Below are 25,083 nucleotides of genomic sequence, written 5' to 3'. Positions count from 1 at the left end.
AAAGACAAAAGATTCGTTTCATATTTTTAAAAAAGAAAGGAAACGCTATGCTAAGACCTGCATGTAGAGTTTTGCGTGGTGGGCGGCGTGTTTCCCGATCGGGGGTCCCTCCCCAACGCCCAACCTCGCGCCTGCGCACGGCGCCTGCGGGGCGGTGGGCGGGGCTTCCTGAGGCCCCGCCCACAGCGTGATCGGCCAGCGGCCCGAGAGTCTTTTCCTCGATCGCCGCAGCATCGGGTCCACAGCTGTGCGTGGAGAGGTTCTGCGGCGGGATGAGTGCAGGCTCGGACCCCGTGGTCATCGTCTCGGCGGCGCGGACCGGCATAGGTGAGTGGCTGGCAGGTCCGGCGCGGCGTGGGAGACGCGGGCCCGGCGGGCCGCGGGGACCCCTGGGACGCTGGGACCCTCGGAACAAGGAGCCTCACACCTCCCGGACCTGCCCGGAAGACTCGCCCCCTCGGCCCGGGGAGGATGAGTTCCTTCCGCCTGTTCTGATTGGCTCTCGAGGTAGAGCCACTGCGCCGTTCGACCTTCCCATTGGCTGGCAGGAAGAGGCGCTCTCTCGCGAGCTCCTGATTTGCCGTCTCAGCTCAGTGGTCTCAGGGGCGGGGCTGCTGGGTGGTTGGGGCAGGGGCAGCGGGCAGGGGCCTTGCTGGTGTCCACGGGTAATGCCAGCTCCTTGGCCTCGTTAGTGCTGGGGAGGCTTCAAAGCCCTAGACGCGCGGGAGGGCGACCTGTTTCGTTGGGGCGTGTGGCCCGGCCCGCCTGGCCTGGGAATGGACCGGCCAGCAGGCGTCCCGCGGGTCTGAGGGTCTCCCCCCACGCCCCCGCGCTCTGCCCGGGTCCCGGCTGCTGCGAGCCCCACGCGCCCCGCCCTGTGCCCAGAGGAGCTGCGCCTGTGCAGGGGCAGAGCCGGGGTCCGCCAGCCCCCCCTCCCCCCCGCCCCAACCCCCCGTGGGCGGCCCCTTCACTCTCCTCGCCTTCCCTTCTGTCCTAGGCTCCTTCAATGGCGCCTTGTCCACCGTTCCCGTCCATGACCTGGGCTCAGCTGTCATCAAGGAAGCCCTGAAGCGGGCCGCTGTGGCCCCCGAAGAGGTGTCGGAGGTCGTATTTGGACACGTTTTGGCAGCAGGTACCTTGGTGACGCCGAAGAGGGTCATGCTTATAGAAGCCGTCCGTCCACCACCCCACCCACACACACAAACTTGTGTTCTGGCCTCCATCGCCCCCCGCCAAGTCCCGGGAGTAGATTCTCTCCTGCATGCATTTGTCCTGAGCCCCGAAGGAGCCTAGACCACCTCCCTCCCCTGACTTTTCGTTCTGAAGAAGCAGGGCCAGCCCGGCACGTGGGGGAGCATGCAGGACCCTCCGTATTTCCCTGCAGTGTCACACATTCAGTAAAAATGCATCGAATTCCTCTTTTGTGCACTGCACTGTGCTGGGTGCTGGGGTAGGGCTCCAGCAAGGCAGGGAAGGTCCTCACCCCCGTGATCTCACTTCTGAGCGGGGAAGACAGGTTGGCTTCACACGGCTCACAGGCAGGTGAGTCACTCCTGGGATGGGCACAGGTATGTCACCAGAGGGCTCCATTCTTCTGATTCCCACCCAGCAATCCCTAGTGAGTAACTGTAACTAGTCTCCTGCTGAGTATGAACTCGTTATTCATAGTGACAACTGGTAATGCTCACTAACCACCAACTTTTGTCCCTACCCCTTCTCAGACCTGATCCGTTTTTTCTGTGTATTTACTTTGCAGTTTTGTAGTTACTCTTCCCACTTCTCCTTTCTCCCCTTGCCCCTATGGGCCTTCAGACGAAAGCACACTGATTTCTCATGACGGCAAGTCTTTAAATATCTGAGTCCTGCCTCAGACTGGCTACCTTCAGTCACTCTCCCCTTCCTCCTTCCCACACTCGAGACTCAGACTTACTCAGTTGCTGTAGGGTGCTCAGCTACTGGTTTTTCTTTTTCTCTTTTTTAAATTAAATGTTTTTAATTGATTTTAGAGAGAGGAAAGGATAAGGATAGAGAGAGAGAAACACTGATGAGAAACATCAATCAGCTGCCTCCTGCACGCCCCCCTGCTGGGGATCCAGCCCTCAGCTAGGGCGTGTGCCCTGACCAGACTCAAACCAGCAACCTCTAGGTGCATGGGCTGACGCTCAACCCACTGACACCTGCCAGGCTGGTTTCTTATCTTTTCCACATCGTACCTCTCCAGTGTCTCCACATGTTTTAATAAAACTAGAGCTGTGTTTATTGAGGGCCTGCTAGGTGCTGGGCTTTTAAAGCACTATGGTTAGTGCTTGCCTTTCATCCCCTTAGTTTGTTCTCTCAGTAAGTCTATTGGTCGTGGTATCTCCATTTTACAAATGAGCACGTGAGATTTTGGGAGGTTAAGTAACTTCTCCAGGATCCAGTTTGAAGATGAGCTAGCTCTTTACCCACATCTGTCCTCCCTAAGCTTAGGTACTGTCCACAGTTGTTGCTGCCAAAGGTAAACTGAGTGGGGGGGTGAAAGGATTAAGGAAAGACAGACAAGAGAATGAAAGCTGGGTCTTGGTGGGACGCTGCTCCCTGATGAGGAGACAGCGCCGGCACCCACAAGCCGTGTCTTTATTTGATAGCAGATGCCACGGGGCAAAGCAGGGGCGTGATCACGTTGTTTACAGCATTCTCGTGAGCTCCAACCTCACTCAACGACATGCACCTGAACTCTAGCACAAGGCACGTGGGGCTACGTGTTCAGACCACAGGTTCAAGCTCACAACCACAGCCGTTGGCTATGATTGTGCTGGGGGGGCCCTGCCCTCCAGCTGGGACTTGTACGTGGCAATGAGAGGACCTTGTCCTTAAATTAGTCCGAGGCTTGAACCTGGCCAAAACACCGTAACCGCACCCCACACACACAGTCACATCACAAATATTTACTGAGCACCTGCGGTTCTCTATCAGCTAGAAAAATGAAATGTGACATAAGATAGAAATCATCATTCTCATGGAGCTCATTTTCTGCTAAATGCCAGACTGTTACTTCTGTTCAACAGATAAGGATTATAAATAAATACATAAGAAATTTATAAAGAAGTTATTTATTTAAATGCATTTGTAATTCGTGTTGCTTAAAAAGCAGGAATCTTAGCCCTAGCTGGTTTGGCTCAGTGGATAGAGCAACGGCTTGCGGACTGAAGGGTCCCAGGTTTGATTCTGGTCAAAGGCACATGCCCACAGATTGAGGGCTCGATCCCCAGTGGAGGATGTGCAGGAAGTGGCTGATCAATGGTTCTCTCTCATCACTTGAGGACAGGAGTTTTTTTTCTTCCAATAATATATATTTTTTATTGATTTCAGAGAGGAAGGGAGAGGGAGAGAGAGATAGAAACATCAATGATAAGAGAGAATCATTGACCAGCTGCTTCCTGCACACCCACTAATGGGATTCGAGCCTGCAACCTAGGCATGTGCCCTAGACCGGAATCGAACCTGGGACCCTTCAGTCTGCAGGCTGGCACTCTATCCACTGAGCCAAACCACTAGGGCCGGCCTTGTTGCCTCTGGTAGCGCTTGCCTGGGCAGGCAGGAGACACAGTCGCAATCTCCCGATGTTACCTTTCTCTTTCATTGCTGAGAGGCCTCCATTTCCCTTCTTCCAGGTTGTGGGCAGAATCCGGTTCGACAAGCCAGTGTGGGAGCAGGGATCCCCTACTCTGTTCCAGCATGGAGCTGCCAAATGATTTGTGGGTCAGGCCTCAAGGCTGTGTGTCTTGCAGCACAGTCGATCCGGATAGGGGACTCCAGCATTGTGGTTGCAGGAGGCATGGAAAATATGAGCAAGGTAAGGCCTCCGGAGAAATGGCTATCAGACCTCTCGCCAATAAACTCATGTCCATGCCACGGCGGGGTAAATCGATTCATTTTCAGAGCTGGAACCAAGCCGTAAAGAAATAAACAAAAAATGGATTCAACCTTGATCCCAACCTGAAAGTTAATTACTTTTCAAATGAGATGGGAAATTGGGGTTGAAGAAAAAGCTTGTCAACCAATGTGATTAGAATAGGATGGTTTTCCTAAAATACTAATGAGACAATATTTTCTGAATTAAACCTGTAACATTAGTCAGTAGATATCCTTGGTCTTCAATTTCTTTCTCATTACGAGGAAAAGTCAGTGTTGCCACTTACCTTCCTGCATGTGACAAAGAGGAACCCAGGGGTCCAGTTTGCTCACCTTTGGGAGCTATAGAACTAGAGAGGACGGCTGAGCGGTGCCCTTCTCTAATAAGTTTGCCAGGTGGGATTTGTTTCACTAAGTTCCATCCCTCAAACTGGCCACGAAATAGGAAAAAGTACATCCCCTGCTTCCTACAGGCAGGTCCATGGATGATCTGAGGAGCCCCTAGGCCAGGGGTGGGGGACCTTTTTTTCTGCCAAGGGCCATTGGGTATTTCTAACATCATTTGAGGGCCACACAAAATTATCAACTTAAAAACTAGCTTGCTGGCCCTAGCTGGTTTTGGCTCAGTGGATAGAGCATCAGCTTGCACACTTAAGGGTCCCAGGTTCGATTACAGTCAAGGGCACGTACCTCAGTTGTGGGCTCCATCCCCCTGCATGAGGTATCCAATCAGTGTCTCTCTCTCGGATCTCTGTTTCTCTATCTCTTCCCCTTCCTTCTACTCTCTTCCACTCTAAAAAATGCATGGAAAAAATATCCTCAGGTGAGGATTAACAAACAAAAATTGGCCTGCTATATTTGGTCAAACATTTAATTAACTCACCTCTAATGCTTGGAAGGACCAGACCAAATGATTTTGAGGGCCTTATATTGTCTGTTCAGCACAGCCATTGCTGAGGCCCAGGAGAAGACAGGCCTAAGGTAGCAAGTAGGATTAGAGTGGTTATGATGGGACCCTCCTAATATCTGTGTAGTCATATACGAGTTGCTTTTATACAGGCAGTCACAGCAGCCCTTAGGGCAGCCGCGGGCAAACTATGGCCCGTTTGAAATGAATAAAACTAAAAAAAAAGACCGTACACTTTTATGTAATGACGTTTACTTTGAATTTATATTAGTTCACACAAACACTCCATCCATGCTTTTGTTCCGGCCCTCCGGTCCAGTTTAAGAACCCATTGTGGCCCTCGAGTCAAAAAGTTTGCCCACCCCTGCCTTACGGGGTAGATGGTGTCATTGTTAATTTACAGATAAGTCAACTGAGGCCCAGAGCCAGAATTCAAATATAGATCTTCTGACTCCCATGCCCTTCTATTCTAGTATAGCTGCTGTTGAGTTGGTGAGAGTTACGAGGGTGCCCCTCCCAGAAATCCTCCCCTTCAGTTAATTAGGAAACCTAGTTATTATCACTGTAGGCATTATGCCTCCCATCAGAGTAGGTAACACATTGTTCACATCAGTTAAACTCTTGGATGAGGTCTTCATTTAACAGAGAACTAGTTGCATCTGGAAAGAATGAGTGAGGTTCTTAAGGAAATAGGACACAGAAGAGAGAGGTTTGATGGAAAATGGAAATGGGTAGGTAGGAAAGTAACAGGCTCCCAGGAGTAGACAGGGTGGGCCCTGGACCCGGGGTAAGGAGACGCCGGAACTGGGGAGAAAGGTCACGAGGGGACGAGATGAGGACTTAGAGTTACTGAACAGTTAAGCGTGGTGTCCTAGGCAGAGCACTAGTTATAACCAGGCCTAAATTCATTGGGATTTCTTGTTTTCAGGCTCCTCACCTGGCTCACTTGAGGACAGGAGTCAGGATTGGGGAGACACCACTGACTGACAGTATTCTGTGCGACGGGCTTACAGATGCATTTCACAACTACCACATGGGCATTACAGGTAAGGCGGGGGTGGCGGAGAACGCACTGCAGAAAGGTTCAAAAGCATGTAATGAGTGACTCCACGGGGGCTTTCCTCAGGAGGCCATGTGTCGTAAGTGAGCCACTTAAGTCCAAATCAGAGACATGTGACAAAAGAACTGGCCCCTGCTCTTCCAAAATATCAAGGTTAAGAAACACAGATAGTCTGGCCCTGACTAGTTTGGCTCAGTGGATAGAGCGTCGGCCTGCGGACTGAAGGGTCCCGGGTTCGATTCCAGTCAAGGGCATGTACCTTGGTTGCGGGACATCCCCAGTAGGGGGTGTGCAGGAGGCAGCTGATCGATGTTTCTCTCATCAATGTTTCTAACTCTGTAGCCCTCTCCCTTCCTCTCTGTAAAAAGTCAATAAAATAAAATTAAAACAAACAAACAAAAAAAGAAACACAGATAGTCTGAAGAACTCTACCAAATAAAAAAAAAAACTTAAGAAATTGACAGTGCAGTGCAGTATATGACCCTGATTGGATCCTGGACCGAACAAATAAATCAGCACAAAGAACATCACTGGGCCCTGGCCGGTGTGGCTCAGTTGGTTGGGCATTATTCCATGTACCAAAAGGTTGACGGTTTGATTCCTGATTAGGACGCATGCCTTGGTTGGGGGCTCGGTCCCGAGTAGGGGGCGTGCAGGGGAAGCCAGTCAATGTTTCATTTTTGCATTGATGTTTCTTTCTCCCTCTCTCTTCCTCTAAAAACCAATAAAAATGTATTTAAAAAAAAAGACATAATTGGGACAAGTGAAACATGAATATGGACCAAGAATTACATAATAGTATTGTATTGATGATATATTTCCTAATTTTGAAAGCTGTGGTTATATAAGAAAATGGCCTTGTTTGTGGGGAAATATACACTGAAATGAAAATTTAGGGATAAAGTAGCAGGATATCTAGAACATTCAAATGGTTCAGAAAGAGAATGATAAAGCAATTGGGGCAAAATAGACAATTGGGAAATCTGCATAAAGGAGATTTCTGAAAGCTTAGCATTATTTAGTGGGAAAGAGAGAAGGAAGGAAGCAAAGAAAGAAAATGGCTTCTTGGGTCCCTGCAAGATTTTCATTCATTGCCAGTGGGAGGCAGGGTTGTCACTAGAGCACTGTCCCTTAGCCTGCCAGCGAGCCTGCTGATATGGGCTCTCAGTGCTTATTTAAAAATATATTTTATTGATTTTTTGCAGAGAGGAAGGGAGAGGGATAGTTAGAAACATCGATGAGAGAGAAACATCGATCAGCTGCCTCCTGCACATCTCCTACTGGGGATGTGCCCGCAACCCAGGTACATGCCCCCGACCGGAATCGAACCCAGGACCCTTCAGTCCGCAGGCCGACGCTCTATCCACTGAGCCAAACCGGTTTCGGCTCAGTGCTTATTTAAATGTGAAAAACTTGAGCTACCAAAAACCAGGTCCTGTAAATGTTTATAGTTTGCTTTGTCTATTTTTTTCACAGCTGAAAATGTAGCCAAAAAATGGCAAGTGAATAGAGAAGATCAGGACAAGTTGGCAGTTCAGTCCCAGAACAGGACGGAGAATGCACAGAAAGCTGGCCACTTTGACAAAGAGATTGTACCAGTGTTTGTGCCTTCTAGAAAAGGTGGGTTCAGGCCTGGCCGGCGTCAGCCTATAAACCAGGAGGTCACAGTTCAATTCCTGGTCAGGTCACAGGCCCGGGTTGCTGGGTCAGTCCCCAGTGTGGGGCGTGCAGGAGGCAGCCAATGATTCTCTCATCATTGATGTTTCTGTCTCTCCTTGTCCTTTCCTCTCTGAAATCAGTAAAAATAAAAAAGAAAAGGTGGGTACATAAATCATAATGATCTAAACATCAACATAGCTCTTTAAAGAATAATATCTGAAAGAATAATATATAGGACTGTGTATAAATGGTGTCCTAGCCAGCCCTTTCAGGCTGAAAGGTATCCCCTGGAAGCCTCTGAATAAGGCTTGGGGTGTGGGGCCATGTTTATGGGGCGAGCAAACTTGGGAAGCTGTGCCAGCATCCAGACACTTGGTCCCAGTGTCCACACTGCTAGGTGGGTGGGGCCAGTTTCAGGAGAAACTAGAGCACTGACAGGTTGTGAGGCCACAGCTGGCCTGTTACAGGCTCATCTCAGAGGTGAACATCCACTACTTCCTCTTGCTTCTGTGTGCGGCTATTTCTTGGGTGGATCTTTATGGGTCCCTTTGCTTTTATCTAATACTAGAGGCCCGGTAGACGGATTTGTGCATGGGTGGGGCCCCTTGGCCTCGCTGGCAATCAAGGCTTATGGGGGGGCCAGCCAGCCGTGGGAGGGATCCTGGGAGGTTGGCCTGCTGACCAGCGGGAAGTGGGGTGTAGGAGGTTGGCCAGGGGGTCGGGAGTGCGAGGTTGGCTGTGGGAGCACACTGACCACCAGGGTTGAGCGTTTTCCCCCTGGTGTTCAGTGAGTGTCATAGCGAGTGTTGAACGGTTGTTCTGGTTGGTTGTAGTGGTTGCTTAAGCTTTTATATATATAGGTAGATGGAATGCTTGAGTCAAATTCTCTTAGCAGTGAACTGACATCCCTTATGTCCAGCTCTAGTGAGGCTGGCTCTCACACTCCAGGATCCAGTCCTCTGTAAGCAGCCACGTCCTGTGTCTGACCATAGCCATCTTGCACAAAAGACTCTCTGCCTGCCTTCCTTAGACGTGGAAAACACTCAGAATGTCTGATGACCATAGTGTTCATAAAATGTCCTAACATACAGACAATAAGTGTTATTAGTGTGCATACTTTTACTGGAATGAAAGTTCTTTTTAAATAAACCTTGTCTTCAAATACGAATCTTCATGAATCAGGTCTGAGGAGCCCACCATTCGGAGCATGCTGACTGCCATCTCTGACCTGACCTCAGGATTTATTTTCCTTTTCAGGCCTTATTGAAGTTAAAACAGATGAGTTTCCTCGCCATGGGAGCAACATAGAAGCCATGTCTAAACTAAAGCCTGCCTTCCTTACGGATGGAACAGGAACGGTGACTGCAGCTAATGCTTCAGGTTAGGGTAAAATTTTTTTACTTGATTTTAGAGAGAGGAAGCGGGGAAGACAAGTTGTTGTTCCACTTATTGATGCATTCACTGGTTGCTTCTTATATGTGCCCTGACCAGGGATCAAACCCAAAACCTTGATGTATTGGGATGATCCTCTAACTCAGTGGTTGCCAATCTTCCGGGCCTCACAGATCACCAGTGATCAGTGGACCACTGGTTGCCGACCGCTGCTCTAACCAACTGAGCTACCCGGCCAAGGCCAGGTTAGATTTTCTGAAGGACAGTTGGGGAATCTCATCTTCTGGTAATTCTACCACGTTAATACCTTTTTTCTTTTATTTCATTATTTATACACATTATTCTAAAACCTTGTTTTAGCAGCTTTAGGGGAAAATGTAGTTCTGTATATTTGGTTATTAGTTTTTTCCATACTTGATTAGAAACTTTATATATACTGAGTGAATGGATTTGCTTTACCAATATCCTAACTAGATGCACAGATGAAAAAGCAAATTAGGGAGCCCCCGTTTATCTAATATCTTTGTACTTTTCCAAAAACAGAATCTGTTGTCAGTGTTCTCCCGTGAAGTTGGGGCTATTTCTTCCATTTTCTTCATTAACCCCCCCCCCCCCCCCCTGTTTTAATCTTTCCACTTTCCCGCTGGAATGTTTTGGGATTATGTCCTATTGCCTAATTTACCATTTCAGGTTGCACAGTGAAGTCTGAAATATGGCAAATGGCTTTTGCCAAGATGTGTTAATAATTTAACTCACGTCTGAAAGTAAACAGGTACACAACTGTAAGAAGCGTTATTTTAGAAATCAAGACAGTCGTGTTTTGCAGGAATAAATGATGGTGCTGCAGCTGTGGTTCTTATGAAGAAGTCGGAGGCTGATAACCGTGGGCTGACACCTTTAGCAGAGATAGTTTCCTGGTCACAAGCAGGAGTGGAGCCTTCCATTATGGGAATAGGACCAATTCCAGCAATAAAGCAAGCTGTGAGTTTTCTTTTGAACATCACCACCTGTCCTTTGCTGTTACTTTACCTCAAAGACTAGACCAGTAACCTGCAAGTGCGTATTACGGCATGCCTCCTTAACTTGCCCAGGTCCTTTCCACTCCAAAATGCCAAGATCGGGCTGTCTTCATGTTCATTCCCATCAGGTTTCATTTGTTGTTTCCCTTTTGTGAAAGCCTCCCAGTCAGCCTCAGAGAGCCCCTTTCCTATTTCCCCTACACCAAGGGCAGCCCAGAACATTTGGATCAAGGGGAGCGGATGCTCTGTCACCTCTCCTACACATGACAGATGTTACTGGTTCAAAATTTTAGTTTAGAATTTCCGCCGAAACCGGTTTGGCTCAGTGGATAGAGCGTCGGCCTGCGGACTGAAAGGTCCCAGGTTCGATTCCGGTCAAGGGCATGTACCTTGGTTGCGAGCACATCTCCAGTAGGAGATGTGCAGGAGGCAGCTGATCGATGTTTCTCTCTCATCGATGTTTCTAACTCTCTCTCTCCCTTCCTCTCTGTAAAAAAATCAATAAAATATATTTAAAAAAGAAAAAAAAAAGAATTTCCAAGGCCTGCTTTATCCTGAAGTCACTAGGCTGATGTAGCAGCCCCAAATGGCATTTTCTGAGATCCTTCAGTATCGTATATATTCTTTTTAATGTACAATGAATAGACCTCTCCCATTAATCTTTCCTTTAGGTTGCAAAAGCAGGCTGGTCACTGGAGGATGTGGACGTATTTGAAATCAATGAAGCCTTTGCAGTCCTCTCAGTTGCAATAACTAAGGAACTTGGATTGAACCCGGAAAAGGTAAACTTGAGTAAGCAGCCCTTCATGAAAGCTTGCAGATGAACATTCACAATGCAGTTTCAGATTGTAAACACACATAGCATAGTTAGATAAAGTCCCAGGTATTGGCCATATGGTAGTTAATAGGCGGGACTGCAGGTTCATTTACCCTGTTGCTTCCAAAGGCAAAAACCCTAGACTGCATTGGTTTACTTCAAACATACCAGGGCTCCAAAAAAATTTTAAATGAAGGACTAGGGAAGATGGGATAGTTATCATATGGGTGTAAATCAAAGAGGGTAGCTTACTGGTATGGCATTAAGAGGGAAAAGGTTGGTTTAGGATTTTAGCCCTCTATCTACAGTATGACAAGTCTTTTCTCCCTTTAGGTCAACATTCAAGGAGGGGCTATAGCCCTGGGCCACCCTCTCGGGGCATCTGGCTGTCGGATTCTCGTTACCCTGTTACACACAATGGAACGAAAGGGTGGGCGTCGTGGTGTTGCTGCCCTATGCATTGGGGGTGGGATGGGGATAGCAATGTGTGTTCAGAGAGGGTGAACCTGCTTAACTAAGCTTGAACCTCATTTCTTTCTACTTAATAAGGCACTAATATGTGAAATCAGGACCAATGTGAGGGTGGGAGCCATCTTCCACTTCACAAGAACCCAGGGCTTGATGCGTGTACTTTTAATGTGTAATACGCAAGGTACAAGACAACTGCATCTTACAGTGTTATAAATAAATCAGATCAGTCATCAAGGGCTCCTGAGTGAACAGCATCTTCATAACCTCCATGCTTATCATCTTTGCTTTCTGGATGCAATTTAATAAGATCATCAATTCGAAGAATGGTAATTGCAGCTTCTGTTGCAAACTTCAAACTTTTAACTTTAACTACAGTTGGTTCAAACACCCCTGCTTGTTTGTTGTCTCGAGGTTTACCATTAACCAGATCAAGACCAATCCTGCAATTTAGGGGCAAAAAAATATTAACAAAAATTAGCATAAAAGAGTTGTAGAAAGGCACTACACGGTAGTAAAGCTGTAAACACCATTACTGTATTATAAAGAGGTTGCTTAAAGATGGTTATGTATCGCCCCAAAAGAATATCCTGCATTCCTCTAGTGCAGCGGTTCTCAAACCTGTGGGTTGCAACCCTTTGGGGGTCGAATGACCCTTTCATAGGGGTCGCCCAAGACCATCAGAAAACACATATATGCTGAAGCCGGTTTGGCTTAGTGGATAGAGCGTCGGCCTGCGGACTGGAAGGTCCCAGGTTCGATTCCGGTCAAGGGCATGTACCTGGGTTGCGGGCACTTCCCCAGTGGGGGATGTGCAGGAGGCAGCTGATTGATGTTTCTAACTCTCTATCTCTCTCCCTTCCTCTCTGTAAAAAAATCAATAAAATATATTAAAAAAATAGAAAAAAAACCCCACATAATTACATATATTTGTGATTAATCACTGCTGGGGTCCAGCCCCAGCGGGTCCAGGGGTCCCCAAAGGTGTGGACGGAGTCGGCAAAGAGGGAATGACACGGAGACAGTGTTCAGTTGATCAGCAGCCTAGCCAGGATCTCTAGCCCGGATCTCCAGCCAAGTTCTGGTCTGGATCTCCAGAGAGGTTCTGCTCAGGTTCTCCAGTCAGGTTCAGTCACCAGGTTCTAGTCAGGCTCTCCTGCCAATCTCCGCAGTCAGGTTCAGTCCAGGATCCCTGCCATGCTCTCTCGCCAGGCTCCGCCTCCAGGCTCCGAGGCCAGTCCCTCTCCAGGATCCTCAGGCATGCTCTCTCCAGCGAAGTTCTTCTGTCTCTAGGCTCCGTGTAGGTTCTGTCTTCTTGATTCTGTTCTAAGTTCTGAGTGTTTCTGTCTTGTTACAACTGTATTTATACCAGTTGATTCAATCCTATCAATCTCTATTACAAAGGTTAGGGCGTTTCTTATCTCCATTCCAGGGAGAAAAGATTATGTAGTTTAAGCATGATTGTTCGTAGTTAAAAGGATTAATTACCCGCCTGGCACTTAGTTGAGGGGTTTTATTCCCTCCCTAACTTCAGGGGAAAATCCCTACCTGGGGATTCAACATTTCTCGGAGAGGTGACTTTGGTTAAAACACAGCGCCAAGAAGGTGAGCAAACATATTAAGAACCGTATGCTATATATGCCAGGTCCCTTGAAACAGCAAGGATGGACCGGCTCCCGGCAAATTCCCCCTTTTTTATTTTTTAAAAGCAGGCATTAAAAAGAGAAACTCCAAATGCTCTCTTGTATCCATTTTAAGAGTAGGATTGGCGCTTTCTGCTATTACCTGAGTCCTGATCTATCACCCCAGGGAGAACTTGCCAATCCTGCACTTTCCTGGGGTGGAAAGGCTGCAGTGGGGTTAAGGATAAGGCTCCTTGGGCCTACCTTCTCCCATGCCTCTACATTTACCTTTCCGGCATCTTTCCTTCCTCAGAAAAGCATGGACGTATTTCTTGTATAAAATGTTCCATCTGACTGGGAGTAGCCTTAATTCCTCTGCTAGCAAGCATATGTGTTAAAAGATCAATACAGAGTCTTATTTCTTTAGACTCAGTATGGCACATCTTCTTAATCTAAAGATCAATACAGAGTCTTCTTTCTTTGGACTCAGTATGGCACATCTTCTCAATCTAAGTTCTGTACTATCCACCTTCTTACCCTACTTATCCTCTATAGGGGGGTCTGTAGCACCCTGGTGGAGTCCTATCCGTCCCGAGTGTGGGGGTTCTCAATGGGGGGAGGCTTACCTAGGGGAATCCTTTTCCAGGGGTTCCCAAAGGTGTGGACGGAGTCGGCAAAGACTATCCACCCTCTTCCTACGGTGGAGTCCTATCCATCCCGAGAATAGGGCTTACCTAGGGGTCCCTGTTCGGGCGCCATATGCTGGGGTCCAGCCCCAGTGGGTCCAGGGGTCCCCAAAGGTGTGGACGGAGTCGGCAAAGAGGGAATGACACGGAGACAGTGTTCAGTTGATCAGCAGCCTAGCCAGGATCTCTAGCCCGGATCTCCAGCCAAGTTCTGGTCTGGATCTCCAGAGAGGTTCTGCTCAGGTTCTCCAGTCAGGTTCAGTCACCAGGTTCTAGTCAGGCTCTCCTGCCAATCTCCGCAGTCAGGTTCAGTCCAGGATCCCTGCCATGCTCTCTCGCCAGGCTCCGCCTCCAGGCTCCGAGGCCAGTCCCTCTCCAGGATCCTCAGGCATGCTCTCTCCAGCGAAGTTCTTCTGTCTCTAGGCTCCGTGTAGGTTCTGTCTTCTTGATTCTGTTCTAAGTTCTGAGTGTTTCTGTCTTGTTACAACTGTATTTATACCAGTTGATTCAATCCTATCAATCTCTATTACAAAGGTTAGGGCGTTTCTTATCTCCACTCCAGGGAGAAAAGATTATGTAGTTTAAGCATGATTGTTCGTAGTTAAAAGGATTAATTACCCGCCTGGCACTTAGTTGAGGGGTTTTATTCCCTCCCTAACTTCAGGGGAAAATCCCTACCTGGGGATTCAACCTTTCTCGGAGAGGTGACTTTGGTTAAAACACAGCGCCAAGAAGGTGAGCAAACATATTAAGAACCGTATGCTATATATGCCAGGTCCCTTGAAACAGCAAGGATGGACCGGCTCCCGGCAATCACTATGCTTTAATTACGTTCAATTTGTAATGAAAATACATCCTGCATATCAGATATTTATATTACAATACGTAACAGTAGCAAAATTACAGTTATGAAGTAGCAATGAAAATAATTTTATGGTTGGGAGTCACCACAACATGAGGAACTGTATTAAAGAGTCACAACATTAGGAAGGTTGAGAACCACTGCGCTAGTGCATCATCCTGTAAAGTGAGTACCCAGGAGGCCAGGAAGGGTGAGTACAACCCAAGACACATCAATGCTAATGAAACCACCAGAGAACACGACGGATACATCTGATATACAGATGACAATGAAAAAGGGAAATTGTATACTTACCATTTTAGATTCTTGCGTTCTGGGTTAACTTGAGCCTCATTATGAAAAGCTCTTAACTTTGCAACCAGATCAGTGGAGTCTTGGGCAGCATTAACTGCAAGTGTGTTAGGAATAACAAGAAGAGATCGTGCAAATTCTGCAATAGCAAGCTGTTCCCGAGACCCCTAGAAGACAGACAATGAGGTAGCATCAAAAAAGGAAGAAAATGAGCCCTAACCAGTTTGGCTCAGTGGGTAGAGCGTCAGCCTGTGGACTGAAGGGTCCCAGGTTCAATTCCGGTCAAGAGCATGTACCTTGGTTGTGGGCACATCCCCAGAAGGGGGTGTGCAGGAGGCAGCTGATCGATGTTTCTAACTCTATCCCTCTCCCTTCCTCTGTAAAAAATCAATAAAATATATTTTTTTTAAAAAAAGGAAGAACATCAAAAGACGCAGTGGCAGCTTAGGGTTTCAGTTTCATGAGGGCGATTAACAAAACGCTTGAGACAATCACCCGAGCACTGCTTGGAAAGAAAGCGGGTCACTAGAGGTTCTTACCATGCTGGTTGCGTAGTTTTCGAGGTATATGGAAAGGGCTGCTTCCACAGCACCCCCACCCGGGACCACAGATTTTGACTCCAAAACTCTCTTCACCACACAAATAGCATCATGTAAAGAGCGCTCCATCTCATCACACATGTAGTCATTTGCCCCACGTAAGATAATTGATGCAGATGTGCGAGCCTTAGTGCTATTGAAAAAAGGAAGTGAAATTCTTAAAGCAACACTTTTATAAAAGAGATCTAAATAGACATTTATTTTAAGCACTTTGATTAAATCCTGCTTCCATAAGGACATTTGTCTAGACCATGCATACGGAAGAGATGAAATGGTTACTCCATCTCAATTGACAATGGTCTAATGTTATTTTATCCCATGCGTATAACTGCTCATACCATTGGAAAGACTATAGCAGCAAATAAATGGGAAGGGGTCTGTTTTACTCATTAATGAAACCTATGTAGTTTTGTAATTTAGAAAGTAGCTCTTACTTTTTGACCAGGATCAGTTCATCATCACAAATTCTCTCCTGTACCACTTCTTCTGCTTGCCCCAGCATTGCTGCCTCAAAGGTTTCCTCGCCTTCCAAATTGGCCAGGCTTGACACAACAATTGCTATTAAGGTAATTACAAAGATCTGTAAACATTTTTATACCGTCTGAGATTCAGGAACATTTATAAAAAAGCGATGCATAAATACAAGTTTACGGTTTACAGTTAGGCACCAGACATGGAACTGTCATTTTGAGGTTAAGAAATTCAGCAAACTAAAGAACTTTTCCAATTACATGAAAAATGGCCCTATAAATACATCTGATGGCCCTATAAATACATGTGTAGTACCAATCATTACAGGGAGGAGTAAAAGGAAAAGAGGGTTAGGGTTGTTTTTTGAAGCTGCTTAATACTGACACCCCCACGTAAAGAGATATGGTCACGTTACAAGAACGTGAAACGTCACACCTGAGAGCTGGCAGAAGACATACCTCCAGAAGCTTTAGCAATGCGCTTAAGGTCCTTTTTTAAAACTCTTCTGACTGCCATTGCGCCAGCCTCCACAAAATACTTCAGACACATGTCGTCAATGCCACCAGTGGTGAGAATAACGTTGGCTCCAGTTGCCAGGATCTTCTGGATTCGTTCCTTGCTGATATCGGATTCTCTACAGATAAAGTATTTGCGTAGTAAGCCAAAGTTACCTTCTGTGTTTTTCATAGAACAAAGCTTTAAGTTCCGTATTTTTCACAAAATAATTGCCGATTAAATTTGACTCTTTCCCCTTTTTTTTCTTTAAAATATATTTTATTGATTTTTTTTTTTTTTTTTACAGAGAGGAAGGGAGAGGGACAGAGAGTTAGAAAACACTGATGAGAGAGAAACATCGATCAGCTGCCTCCTGCAAACTCCCCACTGGGGATGTGCCCGCAACCAAGGTACATGCCCTTGACCGGAATCGAACCGGGGACCCTTGAGTCCGCAGGCGATGCTCTATCCACTGAGCCAAACCGGTTAGAGCAACTCTTTTCCTTTTATGACCAGAATTTAAATGAGTCCAATTCACATGAAAGATTCAGGCATTAAAAATCCCACTTAGCATCCCCAATTTGCATCTCTAACCAAGAACTGTGATTAGGAAGTGTCCCTGTCTTCAATGATCTGGCAGCCTGTCAACCACAGTTCGTGGCCAATGCTACCACAAGTACAATACAGAGACCACCAGCACATGGGAGACAGTAATCCATCCTGGCAGATGGGACAAGAAGGTCTGAAGTCAAGAGGGTTCCAGAGCTGAAACTGCAGGTAGGACCAGAACATGAAGAAGCCTGTAGGGGTGTTAAAGAGTCTGGAGTGCTTCATCTTTTAAAATTAGGAATTGCCGAACCGGTTTGGCTCAGTGAATAGAGCGTCGGCCTGCGGACTGAAGGGTCCAGGGTTTGGTTCTGGTCAAGGGCATGTACCTTGGTTGTGGGCGCATCCCCAGTGGGGGGCATGCAAGAGGCAGCTGATTGATGTTTCTCTCTCATCGATGTTTCTAACTCTCTATCCCTCTCCCTTCCTCTCTGTAAAAAACCAATAAAATATATTTAAAAAAAAATAAAAATTAGGAATAGCATCATCAAATCTGTTTTCAAAAGGACCCCCTGATGTCAATGTGGAAACTGTACTGGGAAGGTGAAGGACTGAGGCAAGGAGACAATCACTGGAGATATAGATGAGCAGAGGAGAGAGTAAAGCCTATAGCTTAGCTAATGGAGGGTCAGCCTCCGACCCCTGGAGTAAGAGATACTAGCAGGTTGCAGACAAGATGAGAAGGAAGAGTTGATTTCAACAACATGCGTTTGAAGTCGCTGTGTCATTCAGGTGATGCTTCCAGGAGGCAGGCAGACATGCATGGAAATCAAGCTCTGGGAGAGTCACTATATAGGTAAATGAAGCCATTTCACCTACCATTCAAAGAATAGTGGATAAGAGAATTCAAAGATTTCTTAAAGTAAAACAAATTGAATATTAACCTCAAAACAAACCTCTTTGTATATACTGAACAAAGACTGCATGCCAGCAACTACTAAACACAGGAGGCTACAAAGCCAAGGAAATCATTCAGTCTCTACCTTCAGAACTACAATCTAAGCCATACAAACACACACTGTGCTAAGCCCCAGGAAGACAGACATAGAAAGGCACAGTAGAGTGTAATTTAGATTAAGGGATCAAGAGAAGCTTCTTTGAGAGACTGACCACTTAAAGAGCAAGTAAAAAATTATAACAGTCCTAGCTGGTCTGGCTCAGTGGATAGAGCGTCAGCCTACAGACTGAAGGGTCCCAGGTTCGATTCCGGCCAAGGGCACATGCCCAGGTTGTGAGCTTGATCCCCACTAGGTGGCGTGCAGGAGGCAGGTGATCAATGATTCATCATTAATGTTTCTCTCCCCCTTCTCCAAAATCAATAAAACTATATTTAAAATAATTAAAACAAGTAGGCAGAGAGTATGTTACAGGCAGAGGGGGGAGCATCCCAGTCTTTGGAGAACGTTTGTGAATCCTAGTCCCTGTTGTGGCTAAACTACAATGTAAGGAACATGGAAGGTATTAAAAAGGCTCTGGTCTTGGAAGTAATGACATGGACTTGGCTGCCATGTGGAAGGCGACTGGGAGGGAAGGAATGAGAAAGTGGCCTCCAGATGACCAGTGTAGTGCTTCTGCAATAGTCCGAGCAAGAGAATGCAAATGGAAAATAGGTGAATGTGAGATTTAATTTGAAGATAGAATTCAAGTGGTCTTAGTGAAAAAGTATGAGAGAAGTTATTAGGTTAAAAAAAAGAAGTAAAGATACTTTCTAGCTTTCTGCCTGGGTAGAGGGGTTCCCATCATCAAAGTAATCAAGAGTAGATTTGGGGTGTATCATCACAAGTTGTTTTAAAAAATATTCAACCAGACAAATACATGTGTGTTTGGTGCTCAGAGAACTAGATGTGCGAGTCTTCCACATAATAACTGAGGTCACGGAATGAGGAGTTATCCTGGAGAGAGCAGGGGACGGTAGCTGGCCAGGCACAGGAATATGGATGAGGCGGTAGCACAGAGCCACTCCACCCTCCAACCGTCTCAAGAAAGCAGTAGTCAAAGGCTCGATCAAGGTCAAGTGAAGGTTGAACATGTCTAGTGAGTATCAGTCACCAGTGAGCTTAGCAAGATGGAGCTCAGAGAACAAAGCTATAAAAGGAATGAGAAATAAAGTGCCAGAAAACAGTTTTTGTGTAAATCACTCTTGAGATGGCTGGCTGTAAAGAGTGGGAACGGAGAGCGAGGAACTAGAGCAAATTGTGTGAGCTACAAGTGAAATCTAGAAAGGAATGAACAGTAGAGTTTGTAGTTGAAGATGCAGATGGGAAAGAACTATAAATGCAGCAACCCTTTAAGGCAGAATGCAACAGAATCTAGAATATTTATTGTAGAGGGAGGGACTGGCCTTTGACGGAAGGGCAGTTATGCCAGGAAGGAGGAAAGAGATGTTACTGTGCAGTTACTAGGAACATCTGTCAGCATACCTCTGTCTAATCTGGTCCAGGTTCTCAGGGTCTGTAATTAGCACCTGCACACCAAGCTTCATTTTTGTTTTCTGCAGGCTGAAGTCAAGGCAAGCAATTTTTGCATTAACTATTCTCTTGGGCATGCCTATAATTGAACATAATATTAAAATATTAAGTCCTTTCACAGAAACTAGTAACAGTACATTTTATACACCCAACCATAAAGCATGAGATTGTCATATGTAAACACAAATTTCAATTTGTTTAACATAACACATTTTTGTGGCATTAAACACACGTACTTTCTTCTAATTTGCATTTTTCCTAAGTTATGTGCTTAAGATACTAAAGAGAAACTGACAACGTGACGTACATTCCTTAAAGAACAGTTAAGTGCACAGCTTGGATAGTTCATCTGAAGGTGAACAGGAAGCAGCCACAGAAAGCTCATTTTAACCTCTAGTCCTCTCGTTAGTGACCACATCCCGAGCCTTACCCTGAGACCCCACCACACAGTTGAGTGCATAGCCATTGATGAGCACACTCTCCATCTGACTTCTCCCATGGGCTTTCAGAATATTAATGGAATTGACTGGATAGCGAGGCTGGCCTCTTGCATCTGTGTATTTAATAGCAAGTACGGCATCTACCACCATACTAGCGAAGAAATCACCATCTCTAAGGCGACAGTTAAGGGGAACAAGAGACTTGGAATGGAGAACAGGGAACCATGAAAATCAAGGGTAATTCAAAGGCACTTCCCTTTTGCAATCTCATCAAGAAAACAAGAATTACTTATCATTACCTGCAGTTCATATTACTTTCACTCTTTATATTACCTACCCCCTAAAGAAGCAGGGAAGGAAACAGGCAATTTCAAAACAGCATCACCTGGCATGAAAACTAACACAAGTTCTTTCTTTTAAAAAAAGCCCAAACTTTATTGGACCACCACAAGGATACATTCCAATGATTTTGGATGACATTGATGTTTTAGCAGCATTAGTCAGGCAATCTCTTCCAAGTTCATCTGTGTTAATAATTAGATTTTCACTGATATAACGCACTGCTTCCCTGTTTAAAGCGTGGGGGAGAAAACAATTACAAATTAATTCACTATTCAAACTTTTGTTTTACCACAGTGTCAAAATGTCATAGGCACCAATTTTCTGTTCAGCCATTTCATATAGGAGGAGGACACAAATAAATCCTCCCTCTTCAGATCATGGCAATTTTAATCTATCCCATAAGCATAGCCACTAAAATCTATTAGGAGAAAATGTGGTAGTCAAATGGGAAGAAAAGATACTGGCTCTACTACTTCAGATATCACTTAAATGCTAAAATGTAACTTTTAAAAAATAAGATGTAGTTATTAATGAAAACACTTAAACAGTTTGCAATTATTACATCAAATAATATAAAATTTTCTCTGAATACAGAGAATCTTACTTGCAAGCAAGTCGATAGCCACTAATAACAGACGTGGGATGAATTTTCTGTTTGACTAGTTCATCCGCGTTTTTTAGAAGTTCTGCTGCAATAATAACCTGTTGAGAAAACATTCGTGGCTATAATATTAGGCTAGCACTCTACATGCAATGTGTATGTAAAAGCAGCAAAATTACAGATATTAACCAGAATTGTGATGGCAGTAAAATGAGTAACTGATCAGAAACCTGAAAAAAAGATAACTCTACTCAGTGTTTCATATTCAAATGGCCAAAACCAAGAAAAAGCCAGAAAAATGTTCTGGCTAATACACTAGTTCTGCAGTACAATAGTCAAAGACTACCCATCCATTACTTTTAAAGATTAAGTGTACAGCCGAAACCGGTTTGGCTCAGTGGATAGAGCGTCGGCCTGCGGACTGAAAGGTCCCAGGGTTCGATTCCGGTCAAGGGCATGTACCTGGGTTGTGGGCACATCCCCAGTGGGAGGTGTGCAGGAGGCAGCTGATCAATGTTTCGCTCTCATCGATGTTTCTAACTCTCTATCTCTCTCCCTTCCTCTCTGTAAAATAATCAATAAAAATATATTAAAAAAAAAAAAGATTAAGTGTCCAACAAATGCTAAGAGTCTGGCCTTTCCTATTTTAGGTTATTATTTGGCTTATTATAACAATCATTTAAGGACACTAAAAATACTTTTTTAATATTTTTTTTATTCTTTTATTTCAGAGAGGAAGGGAGAGAGATAGAAATATCAATGATGAGAGGGAATCACTGGCTGCCTCCTGCACATTGGACCGAACCCACAACCCAGGCATGTGCCTTTGACCTGAATCGAACCTGGGACCCTTCAGTCCGCAGGCCGACACTCTATCCATTGAGCCAAACCAGCTAGGGCTAAAAATATTTTTTAATTAAAAAGACTTCAGCCCAGCTGGCATGGATCCATGGTTGAGCCTCAACTTATGAACCAGGAGGTCAGGGTTCGATTCCCGGTCAGGTAACATGCCTGAGTTGCGGGCTCGATCCCCAGTGTGGGGTGTGCAGGAGGTAGCCAATCCCATGATTCTTTCTCATCATTGATGATTCATTCTATCTCTCCCTCCCTCTCCAAAAATCAATAAAAAAATATATATATTTTAATATATTTTATTGATTTTTTACAGAGAGGAAGGGAGAGGGATAGAGAGTTAGAAACATTGATGAGAGAGAAACACCGATCAGCTGCCTCCTGCACACTCCCCCCACTGGGTATGTGCCTGCAACCAAGGTACATGCCCTTGACAGGAATTGAACCTGGGACCCTTGAGTCCTCAGGCCGACGCTCTATCCACTGAGCTAAACCGGTTAGGGCAATAAAAATATATTTAAAAAAAGAAATAAAGAGTTCAAAAATGCTGCTTTTGGGGGAAATTCTAATTTTAAGACCATTTTTATTTTATAAGCGGTAGAGTCCATTCTTTCATGGCTTATAGTTTAATTTAGAAATGCAAACATTTCCCCACACAATACATTGTTTCTTTAGAGCAAATTACTTGTTTCTATATCAATGTGCTGGATGCTCTCCACATTTATAACACTGATCACACTCCCATTCTGAACTCATGAGATTGCCTCGCCAGCATGTAAAATATAAAAGCATCTTGTTTTTATAAACCGGTGAAATTTTATTTAATTATAAAGGGAAGGTTTTAGAAATTTCTAAGTCTCAGGTCAGGAGGGGACCATACTGAAATATTTCTTAAGTTTCTTCTCTACTTAAAGTGTACAAACTAGCTATAACCATCAGCTTTTTCAAGTTTAGATTCAGAATCACTGCCCATTTCCCCCCCCTTTGAACTCGTTTTTAACTCAGAAACAAGTAACTGACTGCGGTTCACTTTCTGACTGACCTAGGAAAGCGAGTCTCTCGCCATCTACCCGACTACCTACCACGGAGGTGGTCCCATCGCCCACTTCTTTGTCTTGCAGGTCAGCGAGCTCACAAAGAACTTTAGCTGCAGGATGCTCTACCTCCAGTAACTTCAGGATGGTCGCACCATCATTAGTAATGGTGATATCCTAAGGAATGTGCAGGGGAGGGGGAAAAACCGCAATTATGTACAGAAACAGGACATCCCCTCAGTAACACAACCACATTATGACATACCTCCACCCTTACTACCCCTTCCAATACAAGCACTCTGATTAAAAACCAAGAATTTACATAGCAAAACATTTAAGATCTCATTAATTTAAAGACACAAACATCTAGCTGTACTTACACCAATATCATCCACCAACATTTTATCCAAGCCAACTGGTCCAAGAGAACTCTTCACAATATTGGCAATAGAAGCTGCAGCCATAACTATAGAAATGAAACAATGACATTAGGAAAACCCACTACTTCAAAGGGCAATTTCAGCTTCAAGAAAGTAAATGACAGCCAACAGCCCCTGAATTTTCCCAATCTACAAATCTGTCCTAATCCCTTAAAATAAAACGGTCATCTACTAGTCATAATTTGGGTTCTGTCACCTCATGTAGAAAAAGGAAAACTAGCGACTTTTTCTTTAAAAACCCCTACTAAAATCAACAGTCTTTATCTGTGAATTAAAAAAAAGTGCGAACCAGAGCTTCTGACTTTATTGCAAATTCATCCAAGACAAGAATTCGTAATCAACGGTTAGATGGACAGGCATCCGTGCTTGGAAGTGTACGCGCTCCCCGGGGGGCTCACCAGCAGGTGCTTTGGTCGGGGCCAACGCCTAGAATAAGTTCATTGTTTATCGCTTAGACAACATCCAACTAGGTCCCTGGGCTACTCTTATTTCAACGGGCTGCCAGCGATGGGCGAGGGCAGACGAGCTCTGGACGCCGGGCACCGCATCTCAGGCGACAGCGCGGGCCTTGCAGCCACTGCTCCTCAGGGGACCGAGCGCGCGGGGAGGCTGGTCTTTCCCGGCTCACGGTCCTCAAACGAGGCCCCGAGGCTGAGAGATGCTCCGCGTGGTCAGAACCGGAACAGAGGGGCTCAGAGGTGCCGAAGGGACGCCAGGCGTGGCCGGCACGTGTCGGTACCGGGGACCCACCGCCCGCCACTCCCGTCCGGCGCGGGTCTCCAAACCGGCCGCGCTTTCCTACGGGAAGGGGCCGCTGCCACCCCGCCCAGAAGGCACGGACCCGCGGGGGTAGGTTACGCACCGCACCCCGACCCTATTTTGGGGAGAGAAGGGAAGCACCAGGATCGGAACCCCGGCCCCGGCGGGCAGGGCTGGGGGAGCGCTCCGCGTCACCCAGCCGAGGCCTCGCCCGTCCTTACCGTTCTGGGAGCGGATCGCCTCCCCCGTGCTGCGGTCCCCGAACACGGACAGAGGCCCCTCCATCTTCGCGGCAGGGTACACCTCGCGCTTCACGTACACCGCGGACGGCTAGCGTCGGTTCCGAGGCCCAGCGGCGGCCACACCAGCACCAGCGGCAGCGGCAGCGCGGCGTGGACAGGGCCCAGGCGATGCCGCAGGGGATGCTGGGAGCACCACTCCACCTCTTCCCCCGCCCACCCGGCCCCTCAGCCCCTGCGCCGCCGCGGGGCAGGGCGGGAAAGAGAGGAGGGGAGGGGGCGAGAGGCGTGAATGTGTAGGAAGTGAGGAGCCGGAAGGGCGGGTTCATCACTTTTGCCCAATTAGAGAGCGAATAGGAAGGGCGCGAAGGCAGAACGGAAGTCCGGCTCCTGCACCGCGGGCGGAAATTGCCCGGGTGCGCATGCGCATTTGCACATTCTAGTGCCTTCTAGAAAAAGGGGTTCACGGTGGGGTGGGGCCTGGAGTGTGACGGAAGGAGGGTGGGCACTTCTTAAAGGTACAGCGGGGCCTCTGAGCTACTCTCGCGTGTTTATACCAGCAATTGTTTTTCACAAACTAGTAAAACTGCAGCTCACCAAGAAATATATTTTTGCCTATTTTGATTCATTCACATTGTACAGCTATTGTAGTGGCTATTTTTTTGACTTCAGAAAAGACGCCAGTGCTCCCGACTAAAGAGTCAGCTGTTGCGTGTTTTAAAAACTATTGTAGTTTATGCAGTAAATATTTTCCTTATTCTCCTTACACGTAGGAACGTGTTTGGAGAGCAGCCGGCAAGTCGCAGGCTTTGTTCCTGGGCTCCGAGTGCAAGGTGGGCCAGGGTGGGACGGGCAAGGCTTGCCCCGGTAAAATGCCGGCCATCGTTTCTGCAGAGAAAGCTGTGCGCCTTGCTCTGCCCCGTCTCCTCCCAGTGCCCAACCGCTGCGTGTGGCGTCATGGTCGGTGAGCTCTGCCACCAGAAGGCCCAAATAAGGGAGCACGAAGTCCCGGCTTCCTCCCGGGCTCCAGCGCAAATCTGCAAAAGGCGTCGCGGAAACG

At 46.4% G+C, this 25,083-nt stretch overlaps 2 protein-coding genes and 2 non-coding genes across 5 annotated transcripts; 1 reads left to right on the top strand and 3 right to left on the bottom strand.

The window, feature by feature from the left end:
- The first annotated feature begins 161 nt into the window (after positions 1-161).
- Positions 162-11,455, top strand: ACAT2 (acetyl-CoA acetyltransferase 2). Its single transcript, XM_059699908.1, has 9 exons — positions 162-327; positions 998-1,132; positions 3,654-3,835; positions 5,730-5,847; positions 7,338-7,481; positions 8,778-8,900; positions 9,739-9,893; positions 10,603-10,713; positions 11,082-11,455. Exons 1-9 carry the CDS (start codon positions 273-275, stop codon positions 11,250-11,252), a joined length of 1,194 nt encoding a protein of 397 aa, XP_059555891.1. The 5' UTR covers positions 162-272; the 3' UTR covers positions 11,253-11,455.
- Positions 11,367-24,230, bottom strand: TCP1 (t-complex 1). Of its 2 annotated transcripts, XM_059699904.1 has the most exons (12): positions 24,006-24,228; positions 22,966-23,051; positions 22,634-22,762; positions 20,703-20,800; positions 20,214-20,324; positions 19,747-19,928; positions 19,269-19,395; positions 16,206-16,381; positions 15,711-15,834; positions 15,217-15,409; positions 14,681-14,844; positions 11,367-11,659 (listed from the first exon to the last, which is right to left on the bottom strand). In XM_059699904.1, the coding sequence occupies exons 1-12, from the start codon at positions 24,067-24,069 to the stop codon at positions 11,443-11,445; spliced, it is 1,671 nt and encodes a 556-aa protein (XP_059555887.1). In that variant the 5' UTR covers positions 24,070-24,228; the 3' UTR covers positions 11,367-11,442. The 2 variants fall into 2 exon arrangements, 1 of the variants encoding a protein (XP_059555887.1); XR_009453344.1 differs by lacking the exon at positions 11,367-11,659 and having other exon boundaries at positions 14,719-14,892; positions 15,111-15,409; positions 24,006-24,230.
- LOC132237801 (small nucleolar RNA SNORA20) lies at positions 15,515-15,649 on the bottom strand. Its single transcript, XR_009453631.1, has one exon. It is a non-coding gene; the product is annotated as a small nucleolar RNA SNORA20 (small nucleolar RNA).
- Positions 20,414-20,550, bottom strand: LOC132237818 (small nucleolar RNA SNORA29). Its single transcript, XR_009453644.1, has one exon. It is a non-coding gene; the product is annotated as a small nucleolar RNA SNORA29 (small nucleolar RNA).
- Positions 24,231-25,083: the final 853 nt, after the last annotated feature.

Source organism: Myotis daubentonii, chromosome 6, assembly GCF_963259705.1.
Source record: "Myotis daubentonii chromosome 6, mMyoDau2.1, whole genome shotgun sequence".
Classification (NCBI taxonomy): domain Eukaryota; kingdom Metazoa; phylum Chordata; class Mammalia; order Chiroptera; family Vespertilionidae; genus Myotis; species Myotis daubentonii.
This window is presented reverse-complemented; position numbering and strand designations above follow the sequence as displayed.

Coding starts and splice junctions, on each gene's coding strand:
- TCP1 (XM_059699904.1), bottom strand. CDS start 24,069: ATGGAGGGGCCTCTGTCCGTGTTCGGGGACCGCAGCACGGGGGAGGCG. Junction 20,801..22,633: donor GCGATGGGACCACCTCCGTG/GTAGGTAGTCGG, acceptor TTTTCTCAACAG/GTTATTATTGCAGCAGAACT. Junction 11,660..14,680: donor GAACGCAAGAATCTAAAATG/GTAAGTATACAA, acceptor CCTAAATTGCAG/GATTGGTCTTGATCTGGTTA.
- ACAT2 (XM_059699908.1), top strand. CDS start 273: ATGAGTGCAGGCTCGGACCCCGTGGTCATCGTCTCGGCGGCGCGGACC. Junction 7,482..8,777: donor GTTTGTGCCTTCTAGAAAAG/GTGGGTTCAGGC, acceptor TTTCCTTTTCAG/GCCTTATTGAAGTTAAAACA. Junction 10,714..11,081: donor TTGGATTGAACCCGGAAAAG/GTAAACTTGAGT, acceptor TTCTCCCTTTAG/GTCAACATTCAAGGAGGGGC.